The sequence below is a fragment of the Macrotis lagotis genome, chromosome 3, assembly GCF_037893015.1.
Source record: "Macrotis lagotis isolate mMagLag1 chromosome 3, bilby.v1.9.chrom.fasta, whole genome shotgun sequence".
NCBI classification, from domain to species: domain Eukaryota; kingdom Metazoa; phylum Chordata; class Mammalia; order Peramelemorphia; family Peramelidae; genus Macrotis; species Macrotis lagotis.
Genome location: NC_133660.1, coordinates 236925115 through 236942588, shown reverse-complemented (window position 1 = coordinate 236942588; position 17474 = coordinate 236925115). Strand labels below are relative to the sequence as shown.

General features: G+C 39.3%; 1 protein-coding gene across 1 annotated transcript in view; it reads left to right on the top strand.

The window, feature by feature from the left end:
* RIC3 (RIC3 acetylcholine receptor chaperone) overlaps window positions 1-17474 on the top strand; it is a 47099-nt gene that overhangs the window by 16646 nt on the left and 12979 nt on the right. Inside the window, exons 3-5 of the mRNA XM_074230234.1 lie at window positions 1620-1698; window positions 4205-4298; window positions 17254-17399. Of these exons, the coding sequence (XP_074086335.1) occupies window positions 1620-1698; window positions 4205-4298; window positions 17254-17399 (319 nt within the window). The remainder of the gene's footprint in view (window positions 1-1619; window positions 1699-4204; window positions 4299-17253; window positions 17400-17474) is intronic.

Here is a 17474-nt window from a genome sequence, read left to right as displayed (position 1 = left end):
GTACCTAAGTGAAATGACATATACCAGGGGCGGCTAGGTGGCGTAGTGGATAAAGCACCGGCCCTGGAGTCAGGAGTACCTGGGTTCAAATCCGGTCTCAGACACTTAATAATTACCTAGCTGTGTGGCCTTGGGCAAGCCACTTAACCCCATTTGCCTCGCAAAAACCTAAAAAAAAAAGAAAAGAAATGACATATACCTACATAAATGCATACATACACATATATATATATATATACACATATATATGTTCACAACAACCCTGGAGAGAGTTAAAATAAACATTCCCATTTTGCAGATAACCTGAAGATCAGAAAAATTATTTCCATGGGGGCCAGAGCCAGGTTTCAAATCCAGGTTTTTCTGTTATAAGACCCATTATTATACCTTCCATTACATCAAACAGACAAGAAAGTAGTAGGAAATTGCTTCTAATGTTCAACTACTTGGGGATCTCAGATCTTGACTCTTTTGATTTTGACAGCTTTTGATTTTAATTTATTAGACATCAAGAGATGCTTCCCTCTGCCCCCATGGAATCTAATCATTTTGGCCAGCTTTCTGTTCTTGGGATCTGAAAGTCTAAAATGTGTCCATACAACTCACTTGTTGGGGCCTAAATGCTTAGCCATAGCTGAACAACAACTCTTATTTTTTTTCTCTCTGATAAAACTTATTTCCTTTTTGCTTTCTTTATAGTTCAATAGAAGACATATTAAAGTGTCTTAGGCACAGAATGTAACCCACAGTCTTTTTTCTTTTCAAGTAGGAGGATCCCCAGAAAGGACCTAGGAGAACTTGTTATTGCCACAACTGACTTTGAGCTTTCCATGTTCCTTTTTCTCAGAAAAACAACCACATGGGGACTAGATAATAATTGAAATAATACCACTATGTAATTATATGGTACCTTTCTTCCTAGGAACCAATAAGGCTAATTTTATTTCATTGTCTACAGATCTCCAACAGTTATCCTGAGACAGAATGCCCCTTACAATAACCTAAAACATGACATTCGCCAACTCTTTTGAGGGATCATTTGTATTCTTTAAAATGGACCCCTCTAAATAACCCAGCCTCCAAGCAGGATCTTCATAGGCCTGGAAGGCATACAAAAGAGTGACTTGTTGACATCTTTCATTGATGTTACGCTGGCTTTGTCAGCTGCAGGGAAGGGTCCAACTCCCTGATGGTCTCGATCACAACGATCATGCAGGAAAACCATTAAGAAAGTCCTATAAATTTCCTTTACACACTTTTCTTTTCCCTAGCTTGTCTAAGAAGGAAGAAAAAGAAACCCTTTGAAATCCCTTATTTTATGACACTTTCCATAGGATCACAGGATTTAGTGCTTGAAGGGAACTTAAAGATGATTTAGTCCAGAACACCACTTCTCCCTTCTCCGTTCCCTTCTCCTTCCATCATTTGGCTGCCCTGATTTTAAGGCCTTGTTTTGGAAGAGGGAGGAGAGGTCTTCTAATGATGTTGCCGTTTTAATTGGATTCTGGGCTTAACATTGGTTTCCTAGGCTTTCCATTTTTTTTCTTTTAATAATGCTATGTCTGGTGCCTTTGAGTTTTGGATTGGTCATTGACAAATTGTAACCCTTTGCCTCTCAGCTCTCTTCCAAGGGGAAAACTACTGCAGAGGAACGGAAATCTGCCACTGCTTTACATGGAAATCCAAATAGGAAGATCAGTAAGTATCATTTCTAAGTGGACTAGAAAGTGAAATTTGAACAGTGATATGGCTGGTGAGATAATATGCTGCTACAGGAAATGGCGACATTTCCCCAAGGATGCTCCATATTAATCTAAAATTGTTGTTACCTGCAATCTCTTGAAGTTTAGCTCTGAACTCTCCAAGGGAAAGCACAGTGCCTGTATTGATATTAGATTATCATTGTGGACTAGAGGAACACAAAGCAGATTGCTGTCACTTCACTTTCTAAAAGAATTACTCCTGAATTTATTAACAAGTCATGACTTCATATTTGGAAAGGGTCACTAATTTAAAGGTTTTAAATCTGCTGTTAATCGATACCCCCCCCCCTTTTACAGATGGACAAAACCAATGCAGGAAACATTCAAGTCAGCACATTAATTAATGTCAGCACACCTAACTCTTCTTATTTCTGTCACCCAGCACTGGAATGGTACCAGGATTTTAGAGTATTAAAACAGTGATGGCTCATATTTTTTATAGGGTTTTAAAGTTTATAAAATATTTTCCTCATAGCCATCCAGTGAAGTAAATATTTTAATCCTTTTACATATAAGGGAGTTGGAGGTCAGAAAGGGGAGAAGACTTGCCCAGGGTTCAAAGCTAGCCCTTAGCAATTGGAGCCAAGACTCCAACTTTAGTCTTCCAATTCTACCATGCTGACACAAGAAGCTTATAGGTAGGGAAAGGAGACATAAATGCCTGGAAAGAGAAGTAACTCCAAAAGGTGGCCAGCGATTATTGAGAATTGTGGAGTTGAGAGGGAGGGAAGAAAAAATAGGAACTGGCTTTTAAGAATTTGTGTGAGGGGCAGCTAGGTGGTGCAGTGAATAGAGTGCAGCCCTCAAGCAAGAGGACCTGAGTTCAAATCCAACTTAATAATGGTACATAATCTTTAATATGGACACTTAATAATTTATCTAGCTGTATGACCTTGGGCAAGTCACTTAACCCCATTGCCTTAAATAAAAATTTAAAAAAATTTGTGTGGGGTGGGGATAAGCTATGTCAGGTGAAAGGAGCGTCACAAGCAAAGACATACAGGTGTGTAAACCCACTTGACTGGAAAATACACATTGGGCAGAAATGGAAGAAGATTGGAAGGGTTGATTGGGGTCAGATTATGGAGGCTCTGCCTTCATGGTGCCCAAAGTAAGGCATATAAGCTTTATTACACAGGCAATGGGGAGCCACTGTCAGATTTGGGGAGCAGATTTGAGCCTACATGCTGCAGACCAATGAAAAGATGCAAAGTAATAGCAATCTCTGCCTGACTTTTTTCTGATAAGTGTGCCATTTTATTGTTTTTTTTTCTTCTGGATCCCTTCTTAAGAGAGAAGCTTCCTATCAAATTCTAACTTCATTCTACCAACCTTAAACATTCATGGAATAGTGCTATGAAAGAAATCTGACATTTTCACACCCCCAGTGGAGGCTTAATTGTTTAACTAGCCTTGATGGAAATGCACTCAAAAAATAATTTTAAAAAGATTTATGGGCTCTGTAAGGGGTAGCAGACCTAGTACTATATCTCATAATGCACTTAAACAAGGAAAGGAAATCAAATTAATACATAAGAGCAGCTGTTTTTATTATAATGGAAGTGGCATTTTGTATCTGCTTTTTGTCCCTCCATTTCAGTTGACTGATTTTGTACAGAAAATTAAAAAAAATACCTAGCACTTATGTGGCACTTTTCTGCCTCCCAAGCACTTTACAAACATTAGCTAATAACATAAAGGTGTGTTTCAGAATTGCTAAAGGGTGCCTGAAATAGTCCTTATCTTCATGAAGATCTAAATTCATCTGTCTAGAAAAACATCCTGGGCTTAGATAAAACTATAGTATGTGTAGTAAATCATATTTCATTTCTAACTCTACTAATAATTTCATTTATGGGTTACTTAAAAACTGGTGGTGGTGTATATTCAATTCTCTTGATTTAAAGACCACTGTTTTTAAATTCCTTAGAGAAATACTAACATTAGTGTTTTCTACCATATATTTGCCTGATAAAGATCATTTTAGATCTCAGGAAAGTATTATTTATTCGGGGGTCTTAGTGTCTATCTTAAAGGACTTGAAAAGGTTGTATCTTAGCTTCAGGAGCAGTTTTTACCTAGGGGAGGAGAGAAAGCTGTCTCCCTGCCTTTCCCCTCAAACAAACAATGGCTTTCTCTTTTTAATGACACATTTTCTATTCCAGGTATTAGACCTGCTGTATATCAGGTCATAACTTGTTAACTATTCACTAAAAATGCTTCTTGGAGCATTTCAGTTCTCCTCAAGCCTCTGTTCCTTCTTTTGGCATGAGAATTAGTAAACAAGAGACCAGTCCTGATTAGCCTGACATACTCCCACCCTTTGAGCTGCTTGCCTGGAATTTCAGACCCAAATCAGATTATAGAATAATGTAGCTGTTATATTACAGAAATGGGTTTACAAAATTGTCTGTGCCTATTGGATTCTTGTTCATTTTTAGCCAATTATGAGCTTGCTCAGCTACAAGAGAAACTGAGGGAGACAGAAGAAGCCATGGAAAAGTTAATCAACCGAGTAGGACCAAACTACGAGAGGTAGGTTTTCATAAAATAGAGCTTTGCCTTTCTCCCCCATGAAAGACTATATTCAGAATTCCACCCAGAATTCTTTGAGAACTCAGCTGCTTTTGACACTTTTCCTTTTATAGTATATCATCTTATCTGTTCAGTTCTACCTTATTTCTCATTTAGCATCTCCATATTTGTAAAGGCAACCACAGTTGTCAAAGAGGAAAAAAATGGGCAAGCTTGTGAAGAACACCAGAAATATGATCACCCCACCCCTTGCACTAATGTAGGATTGTTCATTGAACCCACCTCAAAAGCAAAATAATTTTAAATCTTCTTTTATCAGTAGGGTTAAAAACTAGTGGTGGGCATAGTAATTTAATTTGACTGGTAGCCTGGTACAATAAGATAGAGACATATCTTGTTCTTTCAGAAAAGGATACCTATTTGCCTCATCTTACTTCCATTTTCCTGTAAAGTTTCATTCTGGGCTACGATTCCATTGTCATCTGATCAAAGTAAGTTAGTTCCTGCCAATTTTACTAGCAAACCCAATTTGCTAATAAAGATGGAACAAACGACTTGAGGGGGTTATATGTGTTTTTCTTTGATAACTGAATAGTCCAGTATTGTTAGGTCTAAACAGTTATGTTCTGCAGAAAGAACATACTGCTGTAAAATTGCCTACCTTGATGTATTTTTAAAATAAAGTAGTGCATTGTTCTGTAGCAACCTGCTAAGGGTTATTGAAATGATACATCCCTGTGCCAGAAATGTTGCTGAATTATTGAAGAATTCTTCATGAAATATGGTTTGTGTTTCTATTATATGAAAGGGAAATGCTGCTAGGCAGGAAAAGCCAGTGAAATGCTCTTGGGTTTGTAATATCAGTCGTCCTCAGCTTGATGGAAAACATAACTTTAAAATGTGAACAGAACAATTATAATGTTTAAACCTCTCTGGGAGCTGTTACTGGAATGGAAATTCCCTGATGTGTATAAAAATCAGGAGTAGAACACACACAAGTAAATCACATCTCTAGGTTGTGTATTAAACAGTAAACATTTGGGGCAATTAAGACTCAAAGTTGGATTGTACCAGCCCATCATTTCAACGCTCAGCATGGAAAGGAAGCATATACATCAAAGAAGCAAGTATATCACTACGAACCTTTTGTTATTAGTAAATAAATCCTGATAAGTGAGTTAGATAGTTAAAAGCTAGAGAAGACAATTGCATGGATATCTGAAAGAAATGACATTTAGCATTTTCTATATAATTTAGTATACTGCTTTCCATTATTCATGCAGGAAACATAGGTATTCATATTTTACATAGTGATGGCATCCTAATAGCCACATACTAAGTATCCAGTAAATACTTGCTGAATGAAGAGCGTTATAGACCAACTGAACTGTATGACAAGGAGCTAGTAAGGACCAAGAGATGGAGCCTAGGAGCAGCTCGCCATAGTAGATAACAGCAGAAGTGTGGTGGGGTGCCACCATGACTATGGTTTTCACCGGAGAACCCATCCAGAGCACAAAAGTGATTGGAGTAGATTGTCCTATGTTTGTCTTCCCTCCAGAGGCTGTCACCAACTGTAGGCTTTCCATACAGCTGGTCTTCTTGATTGAAGAGAAGGTGAAGGAATTTTCCACTCCAACTTATTATGAATTATTATTCCACTCTTAACTTATTTTTAAGTAGATCTCAAAAAAAACCGCACAGTAGTAGAATGAAGGAGCATCAATTGATTGGGGTGGGGGAACAAAAGACAAGGATTTTAATTGACTACTCACATAACTCTTGCTCTTCTGTTATTCTCTACCTGGCTCAGACTAGGCTTGGTGTATTGCATTTAGCCTAACAGTGAGAAAATAGGATTGTTAGCTGGAAATGTGTGAAGCATTGTCAATTAGAAGGAGGAATGGGGTGGGGAGCTTTGGCCACAGATGGCAGAGCTCAGATAAATAGATAAAACTATAGGATGACAGATTTCAGCTTGATTTAAGGAGGGAAAAGAAGAAAGAAAATAAGGATTTATTAACTACCTACTATATACAAACTCCATGCTAAGTAAGCACTTTACAAATATGATCTTATTTGATCCATAAAAGGAGCTCATCCCTTCCCCCCAAGGAGGAGTGTCTACAATGGAATGAAGTCTTAGGGGACAGTGAACCCCATGGCTCTAAAACTCAAGAGTCTAGGTGTGTATTTGTGAAGATATCACTAGAAGAAGTTCATGTAATGGGCTGAACTAAATTCCTTAAGATCTCTTCTTGTTGTCAGACTCTAATAGAGAGAGCACTGGATTTGGGGGGGTCAGAAACCCAGATTCAGATCCTAGTTCATTACTTAGTAGTTGTGTGATCTTGACCTAGGTTTCTCAGTTATAAAGGGGGATGATAGTCAATCAACAGGCTTTTATTAAATGTCTGCTGTTTGCCAGGCTCTGAGCTGGTTGTTCCATATGTCAAGAAATGAAACAAGCTCTGCCTTCAAAGAGTTTCCATTCTCAAAGGCAGGAAGAACCGAGTTCATATCCAGCCCCAGACACTTACTGGATGACAACTGGACAAATCAGTTTTACCTTAGATTCTCTGTCTATAATATGGGATCCTCCCAAAGTTGTGAGGATTGAATGTGATGGCGATTCTAAAGCATATTGTATGCACTATATAAATATTAATTATTGTTATCATAATGGAGGAAATGTGGATTTAAATACATAAGTATGTGCTATTTATATACACACTTATATAGAGAGATATAGATATATATAGACAGATATATAGGATAATATAGAGGATGAGGGAATCAAAAAAATCTCATCTTTTTTTTTTAAACTTTTTTCTTTGAGAAATTAGTCTTTTATCAGAGAAATTTACCATTAAAGCCTTATCCATCTTTATTTATTTTTTAGGTTGTTTTTTTTGCAAGGCAAATGGGGTTAAGTGGCTTGCCCAAGGCCAGACAGCTAGGTAATTATTAAGTGTCTGAGACCGGATTTGAACCCAGGTACTCCTTACTCCAAGGCTGGTGCTTTATCCACTGTGCCACCTAGCTGCCCCTCTTATTCATTTTTAAAAAGACCCTTAAACTATGCCTTGAAAAGACTAGGAAATTTAAGAGGCATGGTAAGGAAGGGGTACATTAGAGGCAGGGGGGATAGTCTATACAAAGGGATGGAGATGGGAAATGAAATAAACTATATGAAAACATAAGAACTTCATTTAGATTGGATCTTAGGGAGCTTGAAGGGGAATAAAATGTAATTTCTGGAAAATCAGGTTGGGCCCAGGATGTGAAGGGTTTTAAATGCTAAACACAGGAGTGTACATTTGATCTTAACCTTAATAAGGCATCATTGAAGTTTATTGTGGAGGGGAGCAGCATGGTCAGACCTATGCTTTGGGAAAATTGCCTTGGAAGCTGAATGGAGAATAGATTGAAGAAGAGAGTAACTGGTGACAGGGGAAACCAAAGATCAATTAAAAAACTGTTGAAACAGTTCTGGCAAAAGGTGATAAAGGTGTGAATGACATTGATGACTCTGTGCATGGACAGAAAGGGACATATGCAAAAGATGCTGTGGAGTTAGCAGTGACAAGATTGGTAACTAATTAAATGTATGGGATGAAGGATGACACCCAGGTCCCAGACCTGGATGACTACGAGAATGGTATAACACCCTATTTGGAAAGCTGTTACATCAAATGAGATGATGTATGTGGGGTGTCTTGGTAACTTATCATGTTCTTTAAAAGTCAGCTATTGTTCTATGTTTCTTTGAATCGATGGTTCTTAAATCCTGAAGGAAGCCACTTTCCTTTTGAAGTCTTATGGTGGTTCACATAAAACATGTTGAATCTTTGTTAAAAAGTGTACGAGTTATCCATTGACTTACCATTAATATAGTTCTATGAGATTTACAAAGTTCTTTCCTCAAATATATACCTATATTATATGTATAAAAATTTCATAGTATTACTATTAAAGTTAGTAAGCTTAGATTTTAATGGCATTTTTTGGATTTGGTGAAATGAGAGATAATGAGATCATTTGAAGTGTTTTGAAAAACTTGGGATATAGATGCCTAGAGAAAGTATTGAGCTTAATGCATGTTGTTGGAATACATTTTGGTATCGTGCAGGACTAATGCTCCATAATAAAGATTATGTGTGTTTGGGGTAGGACCAGACTGATTTTGTAACCTATGCAATGCCTTATGTAGGTGAGCCCACTCTATGATGAGAGTGCTGGGTCAAGTACTGGGAAAAAGATAAAGTCTGTAGAAGACTCTTCATTTGCCCTTTTAGAAGTTGCAGTCCGGCATGGGCAACCTACAGTTATGTGCTATTGTCATTAACCAAACATTCACAGAAATCATCAGATAAGGAGGTAACAAGAGAATTTTAGACCTATAGCAAATCAATGAAATACAAAATTACTGAAGTTAGGGGTAGTCTCTTGTAGTTGTTTGTTTGTGTCCAACTCTCTGTGGCCTCATTTGGTTTTTTTCTTGGCAAAGGTACTTGATTGGTTTGCCATTTTCTTTCTGTTTTTTTTGCAAGGCAATGGGGTTAAGTGACTTGCCCAAGGTCACACAGCTAGGTAATTATTAAGTGTCTGAGGTCAAATTTGAACTCAGGTCCTCCTGACTCCAGGGCTAGTGCTCTATCCACTGCGCCAGCTAGCTGCACCAGTTTGCCATTTTCTTCTTCAGCTCATTTTATATAGATAAGGACCTGAGACAAACAGGGTTAAGTGACTTACTCAGGGTCACACAGCTAGTAATTATCTGAGGCTGTCTTCCAGGCAGCAAAGTACCAAAGTGATACTAATAGGAGCTTATATAATAGAAGTACTCTATGAATGGAAATTCTGCTCAAAGACTCAGAACAACCCTGTGAAGGAAGCCAAACTCTTTTTCATTCATTTGACAGATGAGAGTTCTGAGTCCCAGAGAGGTGACTTAGACCACAAACTAGTTGGGGTGGCAGAACTAAGTCTCAAGGTCAGGTCCCATAGCTCCTGCTCTGGTGCTCCTGACTCCGTGCAGTGTGTTCTGTGTTGGCACCATCAGCCTGTAGTCGGAGTGGGGAGGGATGGGGATCACATTTTGTCATGTACTTTGTGCTCTGGACCAGAATTTTTTGATGAAGAGCTTTTCACTATATAATGTACAGGGTAATGAGGGACAATCTGTATATCAGAGAAATAGAAGTTAGTGTCCCTGGGGTCCCATTTCTAAGTCTTTTTACTTAGTTGTTGGGTCCTAGGGCTATTCACTTAAGAAGACTATGCCTTAGCTCAGCTCCATGCTGCATAACACCTGTCTTTTAAGAGTTTGCCGAGGCTTCATTATTTAAAAATTTGGACAGAGCTTTAGAGCTCACAGGCAAAAAGCTGTCTTAAGTCTGAAAAGTATTATTAGGTGATATTAAAAAACCCCTTTAATCCATCTACAGGTTAACATCAGTTTCTGAAATGGAACATTTCTGGAATTTCAAGTGCAAGCCTTGTTATTATGGAGGGAACATCAGTGTAGGGACTTCAAAGGATTGTGAGGCTATCCAGACAGGCTATAAATTAAAGACCCTTCTTTGCCTACTCTCCAAGCACAGGAGATGTGTCTAATGAGAGAGATTTGATGGAGCAGAATAACCAATAGGATCAGGTAGGATCTCATGAGGCCATATCTTCATATTAGAATAATGATGATGTTTTGTTCTTAGTTCTTAAAGAAGACCTATGACATCAGGCAGGTGATGCCATGATGAGCACATGAATTGGATTTCAATGAGGGGCAGAGGTTATGTTAAATCACCAGCCTCACTTTCTCCTCCAGAGCTATCTGGATCCAGTGGCCAGGATGACTGGAGACATTGCCCTGGATGTGAGGCAATCAGGGTTAAATAACATATCCAAGGTCACACCACAAGTAAGAGTCAACTGTCTGAGTTCAGATTTGAACTTGGGTCCTCTTTCAGATTTGAACTCGGGTCCTTCTGATTCCAGGACCAGTGTTCTAGCCACAGGACCCAAGAATAAATGAATAGGTGGCACATTCAGTATTCTGCCACAGTAGTTAAATATTATAAAAGTAAAAGGTAAGGGAAATCCAGTGTGATAGAAATAAAAGCTGAAAAAGAAACTTCTCTGGCTCACACATTTTGGACTTAAATATTCTTACACAGCAAACACAAGCCACAATGGAAGAGCTAAAGAGGGTCTACTGACATTGGGCAGATCATAGAATCCTGACAGGGAATTCAAATGGTGCTTCTCACTATTCCTCCAGACTAAGGCTGGACAGGAAGAGGGCAACACTGTTTCCCAGAGCAAAACCATGCTTTAAATTCAGGGTTCCATGTTATGTCGTAATTGAGAGAGTGAACTTCAGTTTCTTAACCATTACCTAGAGGCAGAGATAAGAATGGGAAAAAGTGTTGGACATAAGGTCCCAATGTCTTAACACCTCACTTCCCATCAAGCCTCAGTTCCCTCATCTGTTAAATGAGGATGATAATCCCTTCCCATATGGGACTATTGTAAAGGGGTTTAAATGGAATTTTAGATTTCATGAAGCTTTTATGTAAATATAAACTTTTATTACCATTCTTATAGGAAGTCCCCCACTCCTTTTTCATCAATTTGTATTTTCACTGGTCTCCTCATGATAAAACTGATTGACAGACTTGGACTACTCTTTCTCCCACCATTACTCCCTCATTTGATGATTTCTGCATACATTCTGATAAAGGCAACAAGGTGTCTTCAAACTCACTGCTTCTGAAAGCAGAAACTACCTGTATAATTCACCTTTCAATACCTGAGTCAAGTCCCTTCTTCTCTCTGGCCCTCACTTTCCTCATTAAAGGGATAGGATTGATTGCTGTGGTCCCTTTTAACCTTAGTAGGCTATGAATCTATATAAGGGATACATAAATAACCATAATTATGCTAAACAGAAACAGTTTAAGTTTGATATTTATAGTTTGTGTAATTATTGATACAGGGTTTTTATGAAAATATGAACAAGATATTATAGGAATTTAATATACAAGCAAGGTGAATTCTAAAGAGAAGTGATTTCAAAGGAAGCTTTTGTAGTATTGCAGCATAGGTGGTGATGATGGAAACAATTGGTGCTAATGAAATAAAAAGTAAGGTGTGCACTTCATGATCAAGGAGAAATGGGTTCTTTATTTTTGTATCCAGACACTGTGTAAATTTATTTTGCTTGATTATGCATATTTATTAGAATAACTTTTGTATTCTTATCAGTGCATAGAGAGTCAAAGAAAGAAGTAGCATTGGGAGAAAGAAGAAAAGAAGGAAAAGGAGTTGTTGAAACATTTTGAAATGCTGAGAAGATAAACTGAGAAGATAGTGAATTGATTGTGTATTTTAAAAGAAAAGTAGGTTTTACATAATAGAACATTGCAGTTTCAGCTATACTCCTTTCTGTTTGTGTATATGAAAATTTATTAAATTTGAATTTTTAAAAAATGTTTAAAGAAAGGATGAGATAACTTTGATAGGCATTTCAATAAGTTTTTACAGAACAGTATTTTTTTCCCTGAGAAACCCACAATCATTTTAAATCACAAAGGGTGGCACACTTCTGAGGTTTACCTGCCCATGTCCCAATCTAAAATGCCTGGACTTGGGCTGATGGGAAGAATATTCAACCAAAATATTTTTTTAGGAGACAGACCTGTATTAACCAGCCTTTTGACTCTTCTGTACTCAGTCTACAAGTGTATCTCCCCTTCTAGCACCCAGTGGTCCAACTCCACACACACACACACACACACACACACACACACGAATAGTGCTTTGTTCATAATGAGCACTGATCTAGGGGCAGGACAAGAACTCAAACCTAGGACCTCTGATGTCTAGTTTTGATCATGCAAGTGTAACAGGAGATTGGTGAGTAGGCATCATGATGATTGGCAGATGTAGTTCACTAGCTTGGAGAAGAAGCTTCCAGAGAAGTACAATAACATGTAATGGTCACATCTTAGATCCAGAGCTTCATTGTCTGTGTAGTCAAGTCTGGGGTGCATTCAAAAGGCTCTGATCAGCCAGAACCAGGCAGTTGATCCGACTCCTTCCTGCCTGGCTGCATGCATTCCAGTGAAGGAGACTAGACGTGACCCTGCCCTTGGGAGCTTTGATGATCACCAAGAGTGATGGATGGAGAGTCTGTGGGCCAGTTAGGCCATCATCAGTGCCTTAAAGTATAAGGAAGCTCTCTGGGGACCTATCCTAGGGTGGCTGAGATTCACATTCACAGCACATTGATGTCGCATCTGAATGCGAACCTGAGAGGACCAATGCTAGATAGAAACTCTGCTGTATCTGAGACCACTCTCCCCAGAGACAGAGGTACTAGTATAAAGGAAGTTGAACCTTCCAGTTGTTAGAGATGTGGAAAGAAACATCCATTTGTAAAAGCTGATGGATGTTATTAATAGTAATAGCTAAAATAGAGCTTATGTATAACAGACACTATGATAAACTTTACAATTATTATTATATTGGATCCTCACAATCATCCTGATAACTGGGTAAGTGAAGCCAAGGTCTTAATAGCTGATGGTTAATAGTGGGAAGAGAACAATTGAATGATAACTCAAGCCCAAGGGTACCCCCCTTGAGCTACAAGAGGGAGTCCAGTGGCTACTCTGGAATTTTTCTTTTCTTCACTAGTCTGGAAGCAGCTTGAGATAAAGGTTTCCATCTTAATTATCTTGGGGTCTCACCCATGACAGAAACTTAAAGCATATTTGTATGACTGGAAGAATTATTTGAGTATCCGACCTGTAAGCAAATCTAGTTGAAATGTATGACTGTTGGGGTAGCTAGGTGACACAGTGGATAGAGCACCAGCCCTGGTGTCAGGAGGACCTGAGTTCAAATCCAGCCTCAGGCACTTAATAATTACCTAGCTGTGTGGCCTTGGGTAAGTCACTTAACCCCATTGCCTTGCCAAAAAAAAACAAAAAACAAACAAACAAAAAAAGAAATGTTTGACTGTCCCTCCTGGAAAAAATATAAATTGTTTAAGATTGTTTAATTGCAAAGATCTTTTGACCTGACAGCCTTCAAGCCCAAAGGAATTTTCATAAATATGATCAAGTCCCTGAGTGATAAGCCATCTCAGAAGCTATTGGCCAAACAGTTCTAGAGTCTAAAACTTATTTTTTTGATGAATCATATTTGAATCTAACCTGATTCAGAAAGTGAATATTTTCTTGCATGAGATCATTGTAGAAGTCAGAAAACTTTAATCATTTATGTCATTAGCACTGATCATTCAAAAGAAAGTTTTGATTACAGTATAGTGTTGATTTTGAAGGTAAAAGGCCCACAAAGTATTAGGCTTAACTAGCTTCGCCCCTACCCCCTTGGTCTCTCACATTTCCTTGATGCTTTTGGTATCGTTGTCTGAATCCATAATAGCCCCTCATCCCCCGTGGCAGCCTTCACTTCATAGAAGAGTCAGGCTTGATGAGTTACATAGCACCTCTCTTGAGACCATGAATTCATTTTTAGAGATCTTTGGGAGAAAGAAAAAAGAGGAAGTAGGATATGTCCTTACTTCACTTGAGGTGAGCTGGACATGGTCAGTGCCCACTACTCTCTGGGTTCCTATTCAGTAGATGCTCATATTAACAGAACAGTCATCTCTATTTATTAGCATTGCCATAGCAGTATTTCTAGTGATTTTTCCAGCTAGCAAATACCTTTCTAAATAGCAAAACTTTTTGTGTTGACTATTTTTACCAAAATCCAAGTTCTTAAATGGAAAATGCTGAATATAATTTAACCATTTCTTAATGATTAATAATTACTCATTTTAGGGTCCTTATTGTACTATGAGAACAGTAATAGAGTTTTTTCCTTCTCCCTAAAATTGCATGTTTGTGCTTTTTGTTGCTATTGTGTCTCCTTGTCTCTGATAGTCTTTTCTTTTCCTCACTAATTGACTGTTTCTGATTTTCTATTGACTGGAAAACCAGACCACCATCTTGTTAAGAATCTTAGGTCGGCAAAGGTTTAGTCTGCATGTGTCTTGAGTCAGAGAACCCTTCTGAAGAGCAAAACCCAGGGTTTTATAATAGGCATTTTAGCCACTCTCAAGTATCTGGTTTGAGGTAGGTTAGGCATTTCTGGTTAGAGTCAGGTAGGGAAGGTAGAGACAGCCAAAAGCCTGGCTCCTGATAAATGGGGTTTCACTTCAAGAATTGCTCCCTTCACCCAGTTTTTGATCTGGCCAGGCTGGTTCTCTTGTTGTTCCTTACCCCTGACATCCCATTCCTCATCTGTACCTTTCCAGCATGTGAGGATGGGATGTCTTCACAGAACCTTCTCAGCTTTGCTTTAGAACCTTCAGTCCCCTTCAAGCCTCAGCTCAGATTCCACCTCCAACTTGGGACTTTCCTGACGCCCTTCCCAGATATTATTGCTTCCCCCCCAAAAAAATTACCTTGTGTTTATTAATATATTTATATGTATGCATATTCATGTATACATACTGTGTGGGTCCTCTCTACATCCAAAGTCCCCTCCCGACCCATTAGAATATGAGCCCCTTGAAGACAAATGTTGCTTTAGTTTTGCCTTTGTGTCCCTGTCACCTAGTATAGGGCCTGATATTATGTTTGCTGATTGCTTAGAAATCAAAGAAAAATGAGGAGGAAACAGATAAAAGTGCAGAAATCCATGGCACTCTATACTGTTTTTGAATTGTGAGGCATTTTAGGATAATTGGCACCTGTTATGGCACAGGACTTGATCTGAACTAGAGAGATTAAAGCCGGGATGAGGCTTCTGCACCTACTTCAGGGCCTTGCCCATAGTAGATACTTACTAAATAGATGTTGAATTAAATTTAAAAGACTGAAGAAGCCTTTATGAATCTCTGGAATACTGATGGCATAAAGGAAGTACTCTCTGAAGGGATTCAGCAGGGCCTGGTCCAAAGAGCCCTAAACGTGGAGTCAGGAGACCTTCGTTTGATGTTGGCATTACCATTTATTAGCTGTGTGACCTTAGGCATATCAGTTATCTTATTTGAAATTTCTATTTTCCTCAACAGTAAAATGAGAATAATATTTGTATTACCATATCTCATAGAGTTGTTGTGACTTGCTTTAGAAATGGGAGTTATTGGGGTGGCTAGGTGGCACAGTGGATAGAGCACTGGCCTTGGAGTCAGGAGGACCTGGGTTCAAATTTGGCCTCAGACACTTAATAATAATTACCTAGCTGTGTGGCCTTGGGCAAGCCACTTAACTCCATTTGCATTGCAGAAACTTAAAAAATAAATAAATAAAATAGAATGGGAGTTACTGTTGGTGTTATTTGTTTCTGGAGATATGGAAATAGTTTATGGAAAGAGGACTGTATGTGTCTGTATGTGTCTGTATTTGTTTATTTTCTTGGTTTTTCCACCTTGGAAATGTCAAGAGGAAAAATAATCACATGACCCTGGAAGGAACCTTGGGGGGTCATCTAATTCACCTTCTTCATTTTATTTGTGTCTGGGACCTAGGACTGCTTATCTGCAGCGTGACTGTGCTCCCTGCTGCTCCTCAGCTCAGCTCCATAATCCGTCCTGAGATCCCCTACTTGGTCCAGGCAGTCCCCCATGTTCTATGCTGCCTCCTCTCCAATTACCACCTGCTTCCTAGTAACCTCTATAAGGCTCTTCCTGGTTTAAGTTTTAATAGTTGTTGTTTAATAATGTCTACATGACCCCTGTGGATATCTTGGCAAAAATACTGGAGTGTTTTTGCCATTTCCTTCTCCAGTGGGTCCTCGTTTTGCAGATGATGAACTGAGGCAAATAGGAGTTAAGTGATCTGCCCAAGGTTACACAGCTAGCCAGTGTCTGAGGCCAAATTTGAACTCAGATTCCAAACCCAGTGATCTATTCACAGAGCTACCCTAGCTTCCCCAAAGGATATAACTCCTAAGGAATAGAAGTAAGCTTGAATCCAGACTTCTGCCCCACCCTCCCCCCAGTTCCATTGGACTTCCCACCACCCCCACTGCCTCCTTTGCATTTTCCTATCTGGTCAGAGTCTGGATGCCATTTCCATTCTTGTGGGCTGTGCTGAGCAGGCTAGGTCTAGATGACTATTTCTTTGACTGTGGCATTATTAGAAAGACAGTGACCTGTATGTCAAAGGAAGAGCGCCGGACATCGAGTCAGGATTCTGGACTTGAATCCTGACACTGCTGCTTATTACACAAGTGACCTTAGGGAAGACCCCTCCCCACTGTGGGCATCAGTTTCATCAAAGACAAAATGAGAGGAGCCGTATGAACCTCTCAAAGGTCCCTTCCAGTTGTAGCGATGAATAAAAGCATGTGCCTGCCTGGATCTTGGGAATGGTTATAAAATGAAAGGTCTCCCTCCCGTGGCCATTCTAGAGAGCAACACTTTTTAAATTGGTAAATGTTTCCTTGGCTTGGGATGCCCTGGACTGACTACTCAGTAACTTAAATGCTTTTTTACAAACTATTCATTAGCAGGACACCTGATATTTGAAGAGACTGGCCCCAAAGTAGCCCTGCCCAGACCTTCAAAGAGGGCCCAGTTACTGTGGCATCACCTTCCACCCACAAAAGAAAGAGATAAAGTTGAATGACTGATTCAGCCTTGTGGGTGCTTCTGGAGCAAGCCAGGAATAGCATCTTAGGGATTTGTGAGGCTGCTGAGACCCGGCAGGTCCATGTATTTTAGGAATAACTTAAGACCCTTTCCTCTGTCTTCTGTGGAGAGACGGGACTCTTTGGCTAATGAAGGCAATTACTATGGCCAGTAACCAAACCTGCACCTGTCTTTGAGCTCTCTTATTCTGGAATGGGGGCAGGTCTCTGTGATGGGCTGTGGGGGATTGCGCTTTGGGATTTAGCAGATAACCACGTTTTATCTGATCTCTCTGAGCAGGGCACAGAATGTGACTTCGGACCAGGAAAAACGGTTATTGCAGCAACTGCGAGAAATCACCAGGGTCATGAAGGAGGGAAAACTCCTTGACAGCCCCTCTCCTGAGAAAGAAGCCGAGGAAGCTCCTTACATGGAAGACTGGGAAGGTGATTCTCTGTTACCTATCAGCAAAGACAAAGCCTCTCCAGGCCTGAGTGGAGTCCAGAAAAAGGCCTCCTATT